Consider the following 20,731-nt stretch of genomic DNA (forward strand, 5'->3'; position numbering starts at 1 on the left):
GTGTACCTGAACACGCCGAGTACCCGACACCACCGACCCCGCACGAACGTACGGAACTTATCGGTACGGTCGGCCAAGGTCAACGTCATTACCGGCTTAATTACGGATAACTTAATTAGCATAAACTTCGGATCAGTCCCCTAATTTCCCGGGGCCCAACCCATAATCACGGCCCAACACGAACACCTATAAATAGAACTCCTGAGAGGTACGTAACTACTTTTGACTTACCGCATTTATTACGCCGAGTACTTACTTGAGCGTTGGAGTGTCTTTGCAGGCACACCCCCCCTCACATCGGACTACCCGGATAGGAACGAGAAGATCGAGACCCAGGATTAGACTCGCTACAACAAGGATAAGTGAAGTGTGTATCCTAACACAGGAACATTTGGCGCCCACCGTGGGGCCGAAGAGACGTTTTCAGCCCCTTTCTTAACTCTACGACTGAGACCGAGATATGGTAGTGACCCGCAAAGGAGAATCAACAACGACCCAACCGACTCACAACGTTAATACCGAAGCCAATCCCGCCATGACTAACTAAGAGCGTTACCCGTACGGAATGCCCCAAACTCAACCGGAACCCGTGATACAGCAGGTCCAGCCGAATACTGATCAAACCCAACCAAATTTACAAGACGACCTCCGCGCGTTGCGGGAAGAAATGGCCACCATACGCAGGCAAAGAGAAGCCGACGCCCGGGAGCTAGCCGAGTTACGGCGGCAGAATGCCGAACTCCGGAACCTGAACCAAACTTGTGTGTCGTCCACCCCCACAGCCGTGGAAGAATCTGCCTATCACGCCCCGACTGAGCCGGTAACTCGAATGCCGAGCACCTCATTGATAGCCAACAGGGCCGAAACCACCGTCCATTCCCTAAGACATCCCTTTTCACGGAGAATAATGGAAACAACCCTCATGGATCATTGGAAAAACCTCCCAATTGAGAAATATGACGGAACTTCCGACCCCGATGAACACCTAAATGTTTTCCTGACGCAGGCAACTCTCTCCACCCAAGACGACTCGGCCCTGTGTCGAATATTTCCCACCTCACTGAAAGGAAGAGCTCTAAACTGGTTCACCAGGTTGCGGAACTCTTCCATCGACTCGTTTGGCGAGTTGTCATCCCAGTTCACTTTGCAATTTGCGACGAGCAAGCCGTACAGGACGACCTCGTTGGCTTTAGCGGGAGTGCGTCAGGAGAAGAAAGAGAGTCTGAGATGTTTCATGGACCGGTTCAACAGGATTGCCATGGAGATCGGTGATCTTAACCCAGCCGTGGCGCTGGACCGGTTGAGCACTGCCCTCAGGCCGGGACCGTTCGTCAATAGCTTATGCAAAAAGCCACCTGTGGACATGAATGATCTCCGACGCCGAGCTGAAAAATACATGCAAATGGAGGAGTTGGCCGAAACAAGAAATCAAGCTAGAGCCGAGGAGAATTACAACCGGAAGGAATCTAGCCGGGAACCAACAAAAAAGATCAATGCCGACCCCTCAAATTCCCGCCCCCCGAGAGGACCACGATACACAACGTACACTCCCCTCAACGCTAGCAGGGCTAAGGTATTGGAGCAAGCCCTCTCGTCGGAAATCTTGATAATTCCAAAAAGAGCGAACACGCCCCCAAGAGCGGACAAGGCGAAAGCATGCCGATTCCACCGAAACCGGGGGCACTCGACAGAAGAATGCTCGGCGCTAAAGGACAAGCTTGAGGACCTTATCAAGCAAGGTCACCTGAAGAACTTTGTCTCACCGCAAGACCACCGGCCAAGAGGGAGAGACGAAGAATACAGTCGGCGAACGTCACCACCAAGGGATCGACGTCACAGGTCTCGTTCGGCCGAAAGGAAAGACCATTCACGAAATTCAAGAGAAGACAACACTCGGCCGAGAAAGATAATAAACACGATTGCCGGGGGTTTCGCCGGAGGAGGCTCCACCTCTTCGGCTAGAAAGCGGCACCTCCGGGCTGTCCGAGATGTAAATACCGTGAACCAACAGAAAGCACCGAGGATGCCGACCATCACATTCTCAGACCGAGACTTTCGTGGTGTCGACCCCATCCAAGACGACCCTATGGTGATTTCAGTCGAGATGCACAACTGCATCGTGAAGAAAACCCTGGTCGACCAAGGGAGCTCCGCCGACATCTTGTACTGGAATACTTTTGTGCAGCTAGGGATTCCCGAGGAGAGCTTAGAGCCATATCACGAACCCCTGGTCGGTTTTTCTGGCGAAAGAGTGATGACGAGAGGGTGCATCGACCTGTATACCCGTTTCGGGTTCGACCAAAAGACTTCCCGAGAGATCAAGATCCGATACATCGTGGTACACGCCAACACGTCGTACAATGTTCTACTGGGCCGACCCTCGATCAACACGTTGGGGGCCATTGTTTCGACCCCTCACCTGTGCATGAAATTTCCATCGAGGGATAAGCAGGAGGTGATCACCGTGCATGCCGACCAAAAAACTGCAAGGGAGTGTTACCTCTCTAGCCTGAAGGTGCATCCTCTGGCCGAGCCACCCGCGACAGCAAGAGGGGTAAACGTGGTTAGACAGGAGACAGCCGAGAGCATCGACCTCGATCCTCGTTTAGGGGAAGTGGAACGAATTGAGGCCGCCGAAGACCTCGTCCCTTTCCAGCTCGGCCGATCACCCGAACAAATCACCCAAATAGGATCCCAGTTGAGCGAAACTGATGCAAACCGAGTCAGGCAAACTGTCCGAGACAACAAAGACTTGTTTGCTTGGACGGCGTCAGACATGCCTGGGATAGACCCTGGTTTCTTGTGTCACCGGTTAGCAGTGTGCCGAGACGCCCGACCGATAGCCCAAAAGAAAAGGAAAATGGGAGACGAGAAACGAAGGGCTGCAAATGTTGAGGTGCAAAAACTATTGCAAGCAAAGTTCATCCGAGAAGTTACCTACACCACGTGGCTGGCAAATGTAGTTCTGGTCAAGAAGTCAAATGGCAAATGGAGAATGTGTACCGACTACACCGACCTCAATAAAGCCTGCCCGAAGGATGCATACCCGCTCCCTTGTATTGATCGGCTTGTAGACGGTGCGTCAGGGCACGCAATCTTCAGCTTCTTGGATGCATATTCAGGTTATAACCAAATAAAAATGCACCCGGCCGACGAGGAAAAAACGGTGTTCATCACCGAAAGCGCCAATTTTTGTTACAAGGTAATGTCGTTCGGGTTGAAGAACGCTGGGGCAACCTATCAGAGGTTGATGGACAAGGTATTCCGAGATCAAATCGGCCGCAACATCGAGATTTATGTGGACGATATGGTGGTGAAATCTAACTCCATGGAAGATCACGCGGCCGACCTCGCCGAAGCATTCGGAGCATTGCGTAAACATAACATGCGACTCAACCCCGAGAAGTGCACTTTCGGGGTTAAGGGAGGTAAATTTCTCGGTTTTATGCTATCATCGAGAGGCATAGAAGCTAACCGAGACAAATGCCAAGCTGTAATAGATATGCGGAGCCCGAGCAGCCTGAAGGAATTGCAGCGCCTCTCTGGAAGACTGGTTGCCCTGTCCCGATTCCTCCCTCGGCTAGGCGACAAAATCAGTCCGATGACGAAGCTCTTGAAAAAGGCGTCGACTTTCGCCTGGAACGAATCATGCGAAGAGGCCTTCGCGGCATTGAAAACAGCTTTGGCGACCCCTCCGACCCTGACGAGACCGGACCGTTCGAATCCGCTGTTGGTATACTTAGCCGTATCAGACGAAGCAATCAGCTCGGTTCTGGAACAAGAAAAGGGAGGCTCCCAGGTTCCCGTCTATTTCGTTAGCCGACTTCTTCAGGATTCTGAGACCCGATACCAACTTATTGAAAAAGTCGCTCTCGGATTGGTACATACCTCCCGACGTTTGAGACACTACTTTCAGAGCCACCGAATGGTCGTGCACACCGATTGCCCGGTTTCCAAAGTCCTAGGAAAACCCGAACTCGCTGGGAGAATGATGGCATGGGCTATCGAACTCTCACAATTTGACATTGCATACAGGCCGAGAGGGCCGATCAAAGCGCAATGCTTGGCCGACTTCGTGAACGAGTTACACCCCCACGGCCACTTCGAAGAACAATGGTGGACCCTCCACGTGGACGGCTCCTCAAACAGCCAAGGGAGCGGAGCAGGTGTAATCTTATAGGGGCCGAAGGGCATTACTTTGGAGCAATCCCTGCGTTTTCGATTCAAAGCCTCCAACAATCAGGCCGAGTACGAAGCCCTGATAGCCGGGCTCAGGTTAGCCGAAGACATGGGCGCGACGAGAATCAAATGTCTGACCGATTCTAAGGTTGTGGCCGAACAAGTAGGTGGTAATTTCCAGGTCAAGGACCACGTGATGATGAAATACTACCACACTTATCAAGGGCTGAAGTCAAACTTCCAGGAGGTGTCGGTCGAGCACATCCCACGAGAGAACAACACTCGAGCCGACCGGTTGGCTAGGCTAGCCACAACCAAAAAACCAGGTCACTTGAGAACCATCATCCAACAGGAGATCGACCACCCCAGTGTTGACACCGAATTGATAGCAAATGTCGATGCTGACCACACCGCACCGAAAGATCCCCCAGACTGGCGAGCCGAAATCAAAGCTCATCATTGACGGGGTCACACCGGACGATCCGGCCGAGGCCAAACGTTTGCGAACCCAAGCCAGTAGATATACCATCATTGCCGGGCAATTGTACAAACGTGGTTTCTCTACCCCGTTGCTAAAATGTCTCGACCTCCAGGAAGCCGATTATGTGACGAGAGAGGTGCACGAGGGAATCTGCGGCCTGCACTCAGGAGCAAGGACAACTGTCTCCAAGCTCTTACCGGCCGGATACTACTGGCCGACCATGAGCACCGACTGTGCAGCGTTTGTGAAGAAGTGTCTACCGTGTCAGAAGCATGGGAACCTAATCCACCAGCCGGCCGAGCAACTACATTGCATCCCCCCCGCATGGCCATTCGCTACCTGGGGAGCCGACATACTAGGACCATTTTCGATCGCCAAGGGGCAATGCAAGTTCCTCATCGTAGCCGTGGATTTGTTTACCAAGTGGATTGAGGCCGAACCCCTGGCATGCATCTCCGCCCTCCAGGTTCAAAAATTCCTATGGAAAAACATCATCACCCGCTTCGGCGTCCCTCACACACTAGTGACCGACAACGGCCTTCAATTCACCGATCGAAAACTCAACGAGTTCCTGGCTGGCCTAGGAGTACAACACAAGTTTACCTCGGTGGAACACCCACAAACAAATGGGCAGGCCGAGTCGGCCAACAAGGTCATCCTGGCAGAATTAAAGAAACGGCTAGGGGAGGCAAAGGGAGCATGGGCCGAGCAACTACCCGAGGTGCTCTGGGCATACCGATGTACCCCCCAATCGACTACGCAGGAGACCCCTTTTCGCATGGCTTATGGGTCCGATGCGATGATCCCAGTGGAAATCGGGGAACCGTCATTCCGCCGAACCCACTTTGATGAGGCAAACAACGAAGCCGAACTCCGAACAAACCTAGACGCGATAGAAGAGGTTCGAGACCGAGCGCTGGTTGTGGCCGAGGCCACCAAACAACGATACAAGAGAAGGTTCGACAGCAAGGTGAAGCCTCGAGCATTCCGAGAAGGAGATCTCGTTTGGAGAGCCACGGGCGAAGCGAGGAAAGATCCGAAGCAAGGGAAGCTCGCCCCAAACTGGGATGGGCCCTTCCGAGTCCGACACAACCTGAATAACGGAGCATTCAAGCTGGAGCACCTATCCGGAAAGCCTATCCCTAGAACTTGGAACTCAACTCACCTAAAGATGTATTACAGTTGATGTACTAGTGCACTCTTTTCCTTGACCGACTCTTTTGTCCCTAAGGAGGGTTTTGGGTCGGCAAGGTTTTTAACGAGGCACTTAATTAATAAAAAACTTATTTCATTATCTTTCCTCATCCAATATTATGCATATGTAGACCACAATGATGCGGAATTCGATCTCGATCGACACGTACAAACGCCGAGCAATCCTCGGCCGACCACTTCGACGTTCTACCGAGCCCGACAGGTTTCCCTGCCGAGTACCCTCCTCGGCTAAGGATGCCCCTGGGCCGAACGTTACTCACGCACCAACACCGAGCAATCCTCGGCCGACCACTTCGACGTTCTACCGAGCCCGACAGGTTTCCCTGCCGAGTACCCTCCTCGGCTAAGGATGCACCTGGGCCAACGTTACTCACGCACCAACGCCGAGCAACCTTCGGCCGACCACTTCGACGTTCCACCCGAGCCCGACCAAGCAACCCTCGGCCGACCACTTCGATGTTTCCTTGCCGAGTACCCCCTCGGTTAAGAACGCATCTAGGCCGAGTAGCATACCACCAGCATTTAAACCCAACATAACGCCCCGACTCCCAATGGGTCGGGCCCATCACGATTTGACCGAGCTACCTCCTACTCGCGTAAGTAGAACAAGAACCCGCTACGCACCATACATGGCGGTGGGATCACTTATGGCCGACCTAACCGACCTCTCACAAAGAAAACCCTCGGTTAACCCAAATGAAGTCTCATTATTAATAACTGCCGATTAAGCCGACCTCTCGAAAAGGTTTCATTTCCACCGAGTTGAGAAAGGGAAAACCCTCGGTTAAGCCGAGGCCGATTCATTTTAACTTAGCATTCAAATGCAGTCTCATTATTAATAATGGCAGATTGAGCCGGTCGCTCGCACAGGTTTCGTTTCTATCGCGTTGTGAAAAAACCCTCGGTTGAGGCGCGTTCGGTTCATCTTAACTTGAAATAAAAATTGTCTATTTAATCAGTGCCGATCAAAATGGCTACTTACAAAAAATTAAATCAGCCTACACCCCCGACACCTAAGGCCGAGCTAACAAAAGGCGCCACCGGCCAAATTACAAGTAATCCCTAAACCTAGCAGACTATACAAGCCGATCCTATTCAACCGCCGGCTCCACCGGGGTCCCGTCTCCGACAACATCAATTATTTGGTCATCCTCCCCAGTTGATTGCACCGGGGCCCGACTGGACATATTCTGGCGCGGGGCCTCGGCATCTGGCTCGGCTCCTTGGGGGAACTCGGCGTAGCTCATAAACTTGCCACCCAAGAAGTCCCGACTAACATCAAACTGAAAGTCAGCCGGGACGTCGCAAAAGTGATAAGCCTGCCGAACAGCGTGATGGAAGCCGGCGTCACGTTGGGAGAGAATTTGCTCGGTGGCCTCGGCCTCGAACTGCGCAGCCGACTCCTTAAGCCGGGCGATCTCGTTTGCAGCAGCGGCGGCGTCGACCTTCATCTTTTGCACGGTCAGCTTCAAGTCATCGGCCTCTCTGCGATACGCATCGGCGGCTTTCTTCAATTCCTCAGCCGATTCAGTGGCCTTGGCATTAGCACTCAAGGCATCTTTCACCGTCGCCTCAGCATCTTTCAAACGGCTTTGGAGCCTCTCGGCCGAGACAGCCGACCTCATCCTCACATGCTTGGCCACGAGGGAAGTCCGAGCATCAAGCTCACAGAATAGCTTGAACTCGGCCTCCGTTGACATCCCCTCCAAGTATTGAAGTCCTCCCCCGGTAGTAACGTCGAGACTGACCAAGTTCTCGACCTGCACGTTCGAAGCCAGGAAGTTGGACCCCGCAACAACAGCAGGAATGGCGATGGCCCCGCACCCTGTTTGATCCAGTGATAGCTGCTTCGGCCGCTTGGAGGAAGTGCTCGGTCGTTCCGACTCAAGGTTCTGTTCGGCCGCCCGAACCCTAGACGACCCCCCTTTCTTTTTGGGATCGGACACCGGAATCAGGACGTGAGGAGGCTTGTCTCGTTGTTCCTTGAGGGCCGATCTTGCCGGCGGCACCTTTCCGCTCTCCTTTGCTTCCTTTGCCCTCTTGGCGAGCATCGCGACCACGTCAAGTTTGCCTCCGGCCATCAATCCTACAACAAAGCAAATTTTAACATCAATTAAAAACGGTGCTACATTACCGAAGCCTAAGGTACATACCTAGCAAGACCATCTCAAAATGAGACGTCTCGAAAATATCCAGGAGGCTTCGGACGGGTAGTTCCTTCGGCAGTTGGTCGAGGAGTTCTACAATCTCTATGTCCTCGGCAGGGAGTTTTGATTTTGATATAGCTTCGTAACGAGTCGGACGCCTCGTCCAGTAGAAGGGGAATAGGGGAGTGTTTTCGCGATCATAGAAACAATCTCTCATGTCCGACCCCCAACGAACCTTAAAAAACCCACTCTTAAACCCTTTATAGGACGAGGTGAAGGCTTGAAGAAACCCACGCTTCGGCACCCGAGACAACGATACCCACTTCACCGGTTTACTCGGCCGACACGTATAAAAATATAGAAACGCCAACGGCCGAGGCGTGAGTCCTAAGCATAGACAGAAGTTTCGGAATGCCTGCATTGCCGCCCAGGCATTCGGATGTAATTGGGTCGGCGCAACATTTAGCACTCGGAGCACACCCATCTGGAAATCATCAAATGGCAATTGGACCCCGAGATCTTCGAACCAGCACATGTAGGCGTAGAAGTAGTCGGCCTCGTCGTCACTTGGTTCCAGAAAGACGAAATCAGTGTTCGGCCCATCGTCCTCGCACGTCTCGGCAAGCAAAGGAAATTCTCTGTCTCCACTGCCAAAACACTTCTCCAAAGAAACAAAGGTGTCTAGCATGGCTTGGTCAGACCACTTGGAGAAATATATGCCGACCTCTCCGTCTACCCATTCATACCCCGACATCTCCAGAGAGCCATAATCAATCCTCGCTCTCGGCTTAGGTCTCGAGGTGACCTTACGTTTACCTCGACCACCACCGATCACTTCCCTTACACCCCCCTGAATCTCCACGTCGGCAGGCTCTACCCCGACCAAACTCACCCCCCTCTTGTCAACTTCGACAGCTCGCGCCAGGGCTATACCTAGATTCGGCGGTGCCGAGATCTCAACCACCTCATCCCCACTATCTTCTGGATCGGGGCGGTCGGAAGGAAACACTACCTCGCACTGCAGAGGCGGCAGCCTAGATATCTCACTTGACCCCGACCCCCCTCTACTTGAATTAGTGTCTGAACTCTCCGAGGACGTCCAACTCCTTGCCGAGGAATATCCCCTATCCATTTATTGCTAAAAAATAACGAATACAAAATTTACCTTACTCGGTTAGCTCGGTCGAAACTGATTGCGAGAGAGCTCGGAGAATTTACAGCAAGTAAATTCTCACACACCCCCCCTATTTATAGGTGAGGTAAACGGGGAAGGTGAAAAGCCTCAGCAAGACCGGGACCGTTCGATCTAGAACATCCAACGGTCCAGATTAAATAACCGTTGGGCCTGTAACCGCTAAGGCCCACGTGGCAAGTCACACTCGTTTCAACCTCGGCATGACCTTCAACACTCGTTTGAGGCCTCGGCACAACAATTAATTCCAACATTGGAGGCCCACTCATCTCGGCGGTCTCGGTATCGGCTCCCAACATCTAAAAAGACCTCGGCACAACAATTAATTCCAACATTTGAGGCCCACTCATCTCGGCGGTCTCGGTATCGGCCCCCAACATCTAAAAAGGCCACGGCACGACCTCAAATTTGAGCATTTTCAGGTCACTTCTATCAGAAATCTCGGCATGATTTCCAGGCCACCTTGTCAACTCTAGGAACCCTCCACCGAAGTCCACGCGTCGATTTCACAACGCGTAATCCAAGGAGGGTTCGGCTCATCGACACTGAGAGCTCGGTGCAGCGTTACTTCAGGAGATTAAACCCCCCCCCCCCGAATTCAGGCCTTGCGAGAAATAAGGCCGAGCTACCCGAACGCCAGGGGCTCAATGGCTAAGTTTTCTTTATCGTCTTCGTCTTTTCTATCCTCGACGCTGAGGGGGTTGTATACCGTATGGTGCCGACTAGGCCGAGCAGTCCGAACGCTTTGTGTACCCGAACACATCGAGTACCCGACACCACCGACCCCGCACGAACGTACGGAACTTATCGGTACGGTCGGCCAAGGTCAACGTCATTACCGGCTTAATTACGGATAACTTAATTAGCATAAACTTCGGATCAGTCCCCTAATTTCCCGGGGCCCAACCCATAATCACGGCCCAACACGAACACCTATAAATAGAACTCCTGAGAGGTACGTAACTACTTTTGACCTACCGCATTTATTACGCCGAGTACTTACTTGAGCGTTGGAGTGTCTTTGCAGGCACACCCCCCCCTCACATCGGACTACCCGGATAGGAACGAGAAGACCGAGACCCAGGATTAGACTCGCTACAACAAGGATAAGTGAAGTGTGTATCCTAACACAGGAACACTATATTTTATTTTGTAATATTGATGTGTCGTTTATTTAATTAGAAGTAAATTAATTATCATGCTAACATTTTGTTTAATAATAAAAAAATTATTAATCACAATATAACAGTCATTTAAATATTTGTGTACCGGAAGGACCCTATCGGCCACGTGGATCAGCCACGTGGACCGACACGTCATGTCCTATCAGATATTGACACAGCTCAGACATCATTTCGGCTCGGCCACGTGGACCGGCACGTCATGTACTATCAGATGACACTGCTCGAATACCACTGAGAACTGTGCTCTTCCCCTATCGGCTCGGCCAGAAGCCGAGAGAGGACGTTTCGGCCGTTTTGTCTCGGTTCAGCCAAAAGTCAGCATCGAATAATTAGAACAACGATTATGATTAACAAGGATAAGCACATGATTAAGACATAATCAGCCGATTAACATCGTATTACCTAATTTGGTAAATGTCAGAGAAGGCACACCATGCTCAGGCCCATGTCAGGTATTATAAATAGGTCACACGTAACAAGGTATGTCACTGTTCATTTATTACACTAGAAAATCGTGTCTGTCCTGACTTGAGCGTCGGAGTACCTTTTGCGGGTACCTCCCCCCTCTGAAGAATCCACTTGAAGCTCCCGTTCGGCTCCCCTACACCCCAGAAGACTACGAGTGTGCCCTCAGACAGGTACATTTTGGCGCCCACCGTGGGGCCGAACCGGTAGCTTTTGAAGAAGTCAGATTGAGTACTATTTCGAAGAGATATCATGGCAAAGACAAGGAGAAATCACACGGAAGACCACCGATCCAAAGATGAACACCAATCCGAAGCAGATACCGCCGAGACGATTGACGAGACCAACATGGTCGAGATGGTACGGTAACTAAAGGAGGAAATGGCCGCCATGAAGCAACAATGAGAGAAAGATGCTCGTGAGATGGCCACCTTGAGGGAAGAGAATGCTGCCTTGAAAAACCAAAACAAAGTTCCCACATGGAAACCTTCCGAGCCGACTCATACCCAGGGTTCGTTCCACTCGCTCGGACATACCTCTCTTCCCCACACTTCCAATGTCGCCCCAAGAAACCACGCCTTGGCTGCCCAAGTCACCGGCCGACCCGCATACGCTCCACCTACCGGAGCACACCGACACCCTTTCACCCCCAACATAATGCAATCCTCCCTTCTAGACCATTGGAAATCCCTTCCGATAGATAAGTATGACGGGACCACTGACCCCGACGAGCACGTCGATATTTTCCTCACCCAAGTCACACTTAGCACCACCGACGACGCCGCCCTATGTCGTATCTTCCCAACATCTTTGAAAGGAAGGGCATTGAGTTGGTTCACTCGTCTCCCGGCCAACTCGATCGACTCTTTCAACACCCTGGCATCCCAGTTCACTATCCAGTTTGCCACCAGCCGACCCCACCATCTGACTTCCCTCGCACTGGTGAGCATAAGGCAAGAGAAGAAGGAATCCCTTCGAACCTTCATAAGCCGATTTAACAAAGCAGCCCTTGAAATCCGAGATCTCAATCCGGCTGTCGCCCTCCATCATTTGACCACCGCCTTGAAACCGGGACCATTTGCCAACAGTATCTGCAAAAAACCACCAACCGACATGGATGATTTGCGTTGGCGCGCCGATAAGTACATGCAGATGGAGGAGCTTTCTGAGTTCCGCAATCAGGCAAGAGCGGAGATAACCGTCAAGACCGAGAAGCCGACCGAGAACAGCTATCGGAGTCGCCCGAAAGAGATCGTCCCCCGCGAGAAGCCTACTCGGGGACCAAGGTACTCTCATTACACCTTGCTGAACGCGAGTCGATCGGCTGTATTAGACCAGGCACTCGCGTCGGAAGTCTTGGCCGTGCCAAAATGAGCTTCGAACCCCCCACGTGCGGACACAAGCAAGTCTTGCAGGTATCACCGCAACCGGGGTCACTCGACCGAAGAATGCGCAGCTCTAAAAGATAAAATTGAAGACCTAATCAAACAAGGGCAGCTTCAACGTTTTGTCGATCGACCTCGCTCTCCTCGACACGATGATCGTCGGCATCGTGAGGAACAAAACAACCGAGACCGATCCGACAGGCGCCCTTACAGGGAACGAAGTCGGTCGAGGGGCCAAAAGGAAGATGAGCCGGCAGCCCAACCTCGAAGAATCGTCAATACTATTGCTGGCGGATTCGCAGGCGGCGGCTCCACCTCTTCAGCTCAAAAAAGACATCTGCGAGCCGTCCGAGCCGTGGACGCGGTAGAACGTACTCAACGCAGGTTGCCGGCCATCACGTTCACCGAAGCGAATTTTAAAGGCATTGACCCGGACCAAGACGATCCAATGGTCATCAGTGTCGAAATCCACAACTGCATCGTTCGAAAAACGTTGGTCGATCAAGGCAGCTCGGCCGATATACTATACTGGAATACATTCAAGCAGCTCGGCATCCCGGAAGCCGAATTAATCCCGTACAATGAACCCTTGGTCGGATTTTCTGGTGAACGGGTACAAACAAAAGGGTACATCAAGTTATTCACTCGCTTCTGCTTTGATGGAGCCGAAGCCCGAGACATCCCGGTGAAGTACGTGGTTGTGCACGCCAACACGGCTTACAACATCCTCCTCGGAAGACCCTCCCTCAACAAGTTGGGTGCAATTGTGTCAACACCACACTTGGCTATGAAGTTCCCGTCCGAATCGGGCCGGATTATCACCGTCCATGCCGATCAAAAAGCGGATAGGGAATGTTATTTCGCTAGCCTCCGGCTGCCCCAGCTTGAAGCAACCGAGCCGCGGGGCTTAAAACGAGTTCACAGAGTGTCACAAGATATTGAAACGATAGTGGACTTCGACCCTCGTATGGAGCAAGACGAGAGGGTCGAACCGATTGAGGACCGACATCCAATTGTTATCGGACCGACCGACTTACATGTAACCTATCTCAGTTCCAACCTATCAGAAACAGAGAAGTGCGATATCGGCCAAGTTGTCAGAAAAAACAAGGATCTCTTCGCATGGCGGCCGGCCGATATGCCAGGGATTAACCCAACATTTTTGTGCCACAAACTTTCGGTGTGCCGGGAAGCAAAGCCAGTTGCCCAACGAAAAAGAAAAATGGGGGAAGAAAGGAAAAAGGCAGTCGAAGCAGAAGCTTCCAAGCTCTTAGAAGCAAGTTTCATTCGAGAAATCCAGTACACAACCTGGTTGGCCAACGTTGTGATGGTCAAAAAGTCAAACGGCAAGTGGCGAATGTGCACCGATTACACGGATTTGAACAAGGCATGCCCCAAGGATGCCTATCCGTTGCCGAATATAGACTGATTGGTTGATGGGGCGGCCGACCATAAGTTTTTAACTTTTCTCGACGCGTACTCAAGTTACAATCAAATCCGCATGCACTCCCGAGACGAGGACAAAACGGCGTTTGTCACAGAATCTGCCAATTACCGCTACCAAGTAATGTCGTTCGGCCTCAAGAATGCTGGTGCCACGTATCAACGACTCATGGACAAGATTTTCGGCAGCCAGATTGGGAAAAACATAGAAGTTTATGTAGATGATATGGTGGTCAAATCGGCTGACACACCTTCCCATGTAACGGACCTAGCCGAAGTCTTCCATTCCCTTCGGAAGCATCAGATGCGACTTAATCCTGATAAGTGCGTATTCGGTGTCTCAGGTGGAAAATTCTTAGGTTTCATGCTATCAAGTCGGGGCATTGAGGCTAACCCGGACAAATGCCAAGCTATCATCAATATGAGAAGCCCGACAAACTTGAAAGAGGTCCAAAAGTTGGCTAGCCGACTGACACCGTTGTCTCGTTTCCTGCCATGCATGGCCGAGACTTCCAGGCCGATTCTTAGCCTCTTGAAAAAAGCAAATCGATTTCAATGGACGGACGAGTGTGAAATATCTTTTCAACTCTTCAAAAAACGCCTCGGCACTCCACCAGTGCTGAACAAGCCGACATCCGGTCGAGAACTAATCCTATACTTGGCAGTTTCTTGTGAGGCCATAAGCGCTGGTCTGATACAGGAACAAGACGGCCAACAGCAACCCATATATTTTATCAGCCGAGTGCTTTAAGATGTCGAACGCCGATACCAACTGTTGGAGAAGGTAGCGCTGGGTCTCATATACGCAGTTAGGCGCCTTCGACAGTATTTCCAGAGCCACACTGTGGTGGTCCGAACAGATTGCCCGATCGCCAAAGTACTTCGAAAGCCAGAACTAGCCGGCCGAATAATGGCATGGTCGATTGAGTTATCCGAATTCAACATCTGTTTCGAACCATGGGGAACCATAAAAGCACAAAGTCTGGCCGATTTCATCAACGAACTATCACCACTTGGCCATTTCGAAGATAATACCTGGACCATGCATGTCGACGGATCATCCAACAAACAAGGAAGCGGCACTGGCATAATTTTGTAAAGCCCATCCGGTATTACCCTTGAGCAATCACTACGCTTCGGCTTCAAAACGTCAAACAATCAAGCAGAATATGAAGCTTTGCTTGCCGGCATGAGGCTAGCTGCCGAGATGGGAGCCACACAAATTGTATGCTGGACCGACTCGAAAGTGGTGGCCGAACAGGTCAATGATAACTTTCAAGTTAAGGACGAGAACTTGTTGAAGTATTACCATCTGTTCAAAGGGATGAAGGATTAGTTTCAGGATGTACAAGTCCGACACACACCGCGTTGTAACAATGAAAGAGCCGACCAGCTAGCTCAGCTGGCAAGTAGTCGAAAACCAGGACAGCTCCGAACGACCATCCACTTGGAATTACCCACATCCAGCATCCCACAAGAATGCATGCCGATCGAAGAACTTTCAAACTCTTGGATGACTGGCATCATGAATTTCATTGTTAACGGCTCAGAGCCGGCTGATCCAATCGACGCTAAAAAGATCTGAACCCAAGCAGCACGTTATTCCGTAGTGACAGGAGAGTTGTATCAGCGAGGGTTCTCCACACCCTTGTTGAAATGCCTTGACCAGCAGCAAGCCGACCATGTCATGTGAGAAGTTCACGAAGGAATCTGTGGATCCCACTCAGGAGGAAGGACGTTAGCTGCCAAGGTTTTGAGGGCCGGCTACTATTGGCCGACCCTTAAAACCGATTGCGCCGAATATGTGAAGAAATGCAAGCAATGCCAACAACACGGCAACCTAATACACGCCTCGGCCGAGCAGCTTCACACGGTTAGCGCTCCTTGGCCGTTTGCCTTATGGGGCATTGACATTCTCGGCCCTTTCCCACTCGCCAAGGGTCAGTGCAAGTTCCTAGTAGTAGCTGTTGATTATTTTACCAAGTGGATCGAAGCCGAACCGCTTGCCACCATCACGGCCACCAATGTCCAAAATTTTTTTGGAAGAACATCATCACCCGGTTCGGCATCCCATACACAATCATTTCCGACAACGGGCTTCAGTTCACGGATAAAAAATTCAATACCTTCTTGGAGAACCTCGGCATCCGGCACAGATTCACATCCGTCGAACACCCCCAGTCCAATGGTCAAGCTGAAGCAGCCAACAAGGTGGTCCTCTCGAATTGAAAAAGCGCCTCGGCTCGGCCAAAGGATCCTGGGCTGAAGAACTTCCCGAAGTTCTCTAGGCATACAGGTGCACGCCCCAATCAAGCCCAAAAGAAACTCCGTTCCGGTTGGCATACGACATAGATGCCATGATACCAGTCGAAGTGGGCGAACCCTCATTCCGACGCACACATTTTCATGAAGAGTCTAACGATGGCGCAATTCGGGCCGAATTGGATGTTGTTGATGAAGTCCGAGATAGATCACAAATCATAGCCGAAGCGTGCAAACAAAGAATGTCTCGACGGTTTAATTCCAAATTAAAACCACGAAATTTCCGAGAAGGTGACCTCGTTTGGAGGGCATCCGGTTCGGCACGACACAACCCGACTAAAGGAAAGTTGGCGACAAATTGGGACGGCCCCTTCCGCGTCCGACACGCCCTCCAAAACGGCGCGTACAAGTTGGAAGAATTGTCCGACAAGGTCATTCCTCGGACATGGAACTCCACCCATCTCAAGACCTATTACAGTTAGATTTTCACTCATGTAAATGTCCTATGGTGCACTCTTTTCCTTAAACCGGTCTTTTTTCCTCTTAAAAAATTGTGAAAAGAGGTTTTTGGCCGGCAAGGTTTTTAACGAGGCATCCAATCATCAATAACAATACAATTCAGATATTTATGTCTTGATTTATATTTTCGCAAAATTTACAAGTCTTCCCTCCCGAGATGTCTCTCGGCCAAGGACGTGGCTTTCATTACAAGTCTTCCCTCCCGAGATGTCTCTCGGCCAAGGATGTGGCTTTCATTACAAGTCTTCCCTCCCGAGATGTTTCTCGGCCAAGGATGTGACTTTCATTACAATTTACAAGTCTTCCCTCCCGAGATGTCTCTCGGCCAAGGATGTGACTTCAAATTACAAGTCTTCCCTCCCGAGACGTCTCTCGGCCAAGGATGTGACTTCTACAAGCATTCCCTCCCGAGAAGTCCTCTCGGTTAAGGGTATGACTATTTCAAGTCTTCCATGCGTTAAATACAAATTAAACTACGTTCGGCACATTTGTTATATTGATGTTCGGTCAGAAACACTTTGATAAAAGCAGTAAATTGCATTAAAAAAGACATAAGGGCTCTAACGGCCCGGAATTACAAGAAATTAACAGGGCACTATCGACCCCAGCATACAAAATCATAAAAAAGAAACATAATAACCCTAAGCCTGTGCCTCGGGCTCCCCTTGGATCGAAGGCTCCGGCTCGGCTACTTCCTCCCGCACATGGCCGTCGCCACTCGGTTCGGCCTCATGGCGAACAAGAACTTCAGTGTCCGGCTGTTCATTCGGCGGGATTTCGGTCAAATTGACAAATTTCCCTCGATAGAAGTCCATGGTCATATCAAATTGAAAGTCCACAGGCAGGCTTCCAAAATACCGGGTTTGCCGAGCCGCTAGGGTGAAACCGGTTTCATGCTGAGAGAGCACCTTGCTCCTAGCCCTCTCCCGATATACGCCGAAGTCCTTCTTCTCGGCTTCCAGCTCCTTCAACAGTAAAGCCGACTTCTCAGCCTCGGCCTTCAAAAGATGCTCCAATCGTTGAACCTTCAAGATTAGGTCATCATTCTGACGGCTCCGACGGTCCAGCTCCGCCTTACATTTCTTGCCATGACCTTGAGCCTCAGATAGAGCCGCCAAGGTCTCCTGCACGAACTTTTCCGACTCGGCCAGCTGTCGGTGCAGCCCGTCGGCCTCGGCGTTCGGTTGAATCATAATGCTTTGAGCCAAAGCCAGGGCCCGAGCCTGCAACTCGCAGAAAAAAGTCCACTTGTGGGACAAAGTCATCTGCCCCAATATGGACTGCCCCATCTCCAAAGTCAAATCCTGACTCAAGTAGTCTTGGGCACTAACATTCGACGCCAAGAAGCTGGGGCTCACAAGCCCCTGAGGGGCCACAAGCGCAGGCAGCCTCTGTTGCTTTTGCCGGCGCGGCTCGGCCTCGGCCTCAGCCCTTCTCTTGTTCTTCACTTTGTGAGCATCCTGGTTGCTCTTCTCCTTCGACTGCTGTTGAGGCCGAACCGGTTCACGGGACGGAGCCCGGCTCTCTCCATGTGGAGCCGATTGCTTTGCAACTCGGCCTTAGATCAGGGCACGAATATCTAAGTCGTCTTTGCAGTTCGCCATAATACCTGCACAAACACTAGTCAAAATCAATGGCAACACAAGAATTCAGGTAAAGGACAAACACTATACCAATTAAATCATCAACAGGTTGGGCTGATTTCATAAGGCGAACGAGATCTCGGCACGGCAACGGCCGCGACAACTTCTCCAACACTTCCAAGTCAGCTCTCTCCTCAGCAGACATCTTGGACTTCAACACCACATCATATTTTCTCGGCGCCCGAGTCCAATACAAAGGAAAAAATGCCTCTCCTGCTTCATCAAAAAAGTATTTGTTGCCGTTTTCGGGCCGAATCATCACCTTGAAAAACCCTACTTTAAATCCCTTGTAGGAGGTGGTAAATGGCTGAAGCAAGCAATGTTATGTCCGAACCAGTGATAACCACTTGGCCTTCTTTGTAGGCCGATAAGAGTAGAAATACAAAAACAGATGGGGAGTCGGCTCAATACCCAACGTCAAGCATAACTGCCGAAACCCTTGCATCGCGGCCCAGCTATTTGGATGTAACTGTGTCGGCGCAACATTAAGCAACCGGAGCACCCCCATAAAGAACTTATCAAACGGGAGGGTTACGCCCAAATCCCGAAACAAGTAGTCATTGTTAAGTCTCATTTTTACCTCTTTTTGGATGAGACTTATACAAGATTTAATGATCAAATTCTTCCATTCTTTGTATCATTGCATATAATTGTTCTCATTTTGGTTTCTTTTGTATATGCAGGTATTCAAGTAGAGAATTGAGGAAAAAAAGGGTTAAAGGAGTGGAAAACAAAAGAATTAAGGAGCAGAGCAGGCAACCGCGCCAGGCGCCGTATTAATCTCGCCGGGCGGGCATAAAATAGAGTACTCTCAGCCTTTGGGAACCTCGCGCCGGGCGCAATTTATAATTGCGCCGGGCTCAATTCAAGGCCGAGAGCACATTGAGCATCAGGGGAAGCCCGCGCCGGGCGCGAAGTGTAACGCGCCGGGCGCAATAACCCTAATTTGTCTCCTCGGGCTGCATAAAAGGAAAATGTCGAGGGTTTTCTCCCTCATTCGCCCAGGGGCGCCTCCAGGAGCGCTGCAGGAGGGATTCTCAGGCTTCGGAAGCCTCCCACGGTGGATCATTCCTTCGGTTCTTCCTTTCCTCTTCCATCTCTATTTTAGTTTTCCCCTCTTTGTTTTGAGAGGTTCTATCCATTGTATTGGGGTTTTGATGTAACCAACAGACTCTATTGTAATCCCTTTGTGTTTAATGATATATATGTTTTGTTTCATTCCTTGTTGTGTATGATTCTATGCTTAATGCTTGCTTTGGCTTGATCACCCTTTGCATGATTTAAGGTTTCATTGAGTATTGGGAAATATCCTTGAAACTAGTTATGAACATATGCCTAGTGGGAATTGTACCTAGGGATAGGGCTTGACCCATTAGTAGTCTTAAAACCCTAACCGGTAATGCGGGTGGAGGTATTGAGTACTCAAGGGACTGATATTCAATATTTTGCACCTAGGCTCTTTCTCTAAGGAATTAGGTCTGAGTAAATTTATGGTTGACTGAACAATGGTTGTAACAAGAGACATAGGATTCACTAGTGTTTGTTTGGTGAAATCAAACCCCCACAACTTCAAGTGTCCATTTTACCATTTCTCACCCCATTTCATTTCTAATTCATTCATTTGTGTTTTAACAATTCCAGTAGTTTTGTTCTTAAATTCATATTCATATTTATTGGGATTGTTCTCAAGTCACAAGTAGCCAATGAATGCTTAGTTTACCTTCTAATCCCTGTGGATACGATATTTTTACTACTTGTACGGCCGGTACACTTGCCGTGTTTGAGTCCGTTGAGGGAAGTAACCTAATCTATAATTATAATAAAAAGTACTTCAACGGAAATCTCAACAAGTTTTTGGCGCCGTTGCCGGGGATTAGAATGGCAAATTAAGTATTTATAGCTATTTGTGACTTGTTTGTTTATATGTAAATATGTTTTGTGTTATATGTTGTTTGTGTTATGTATTGTTTGTGTTATTTGTTAAGTGTGTGAATCATGTTTGAAATGAGTTAATGCCCCACGATTAATGCCCGACGGTTACAATTCCCCACTCCACCTCAACCGTCACAACTGTAAAGTCGCTTTTACCCTTTACGTCCTTGCACTCCTCAAGGTTGGGGGGCTTGTGTACCGGAAGGACCCTATCGGCCACATGGATCAGCCACGTGGACCGGCACATCATGTCCTATCAGATATTGACGCAACTCAGACATCATTTCGGCTCGACCACGTGGATCGGCCACGTCATGTACTATCAGATGACACTGCTCGAATACCACTTCGGCTCGACAGGGGACTAAGAACTGTGCTCTTCCCCTATTGGCTCGACCAGAAGCCGAGAGAGGACGTTTCGGCCGTTTTGTCTCGGTTCGTCCAAAAGTCAGCATCGAATAATTAGAACGACGATTATGATTAACAAGGATAAGCACATGATTAAGACATAATCATCCGATTAACATCGTATTACCTAATTTGGTAAATGTCAGAGAAGGCCCACCATGCTCAGGCCCATGTCAGGTATTATAAATAGGTCACACGTAACAAGGTATGTCACTGTTCATTTATTACCTTAGAAAATCGTGCATGTCCTGACTTGAGCGTCGGAGTACCTTTTGC

At 50.2% G+C, this 20,731-nt stretch overlaps 1 protein-coding gene across 1 annotated transcript; it reads left to right on the forward strand.

Moving 5' to 3' along the window:
- Window positions 1-565: 565 nt before the first annotated feature.
- On the forward strand, window positions 566-4,180 carry LOC145953480 (uncharacterized). Its single transcript, XM_083067444.1, has one exon. It carries the CDS (start codon window positions 566-568, stop codon window positions 4,178-4,180), a length of 3,615 nt encoding a protein of 1,204 aa, XP_082923570.1.
- Window positions 4,181-20,731: the final 16,551 nt, after the last annotated feature.

Source organism: Cajanus cajan, chromosome 11 (genome assembly GCF_000230855.2).
Source record: "Cajanus cajan strain Asha chromosome 11, NIPB_CcT2T_4, whole genome shotgun sequence".
NCBI classification, from domain to species: domain Eukaryota; kingdom Viridiplantae; phylum Streptophyta; class Magnoliopsida; order Fabales; family Fabaceae; genus Cajanus; species Cajanus cajan.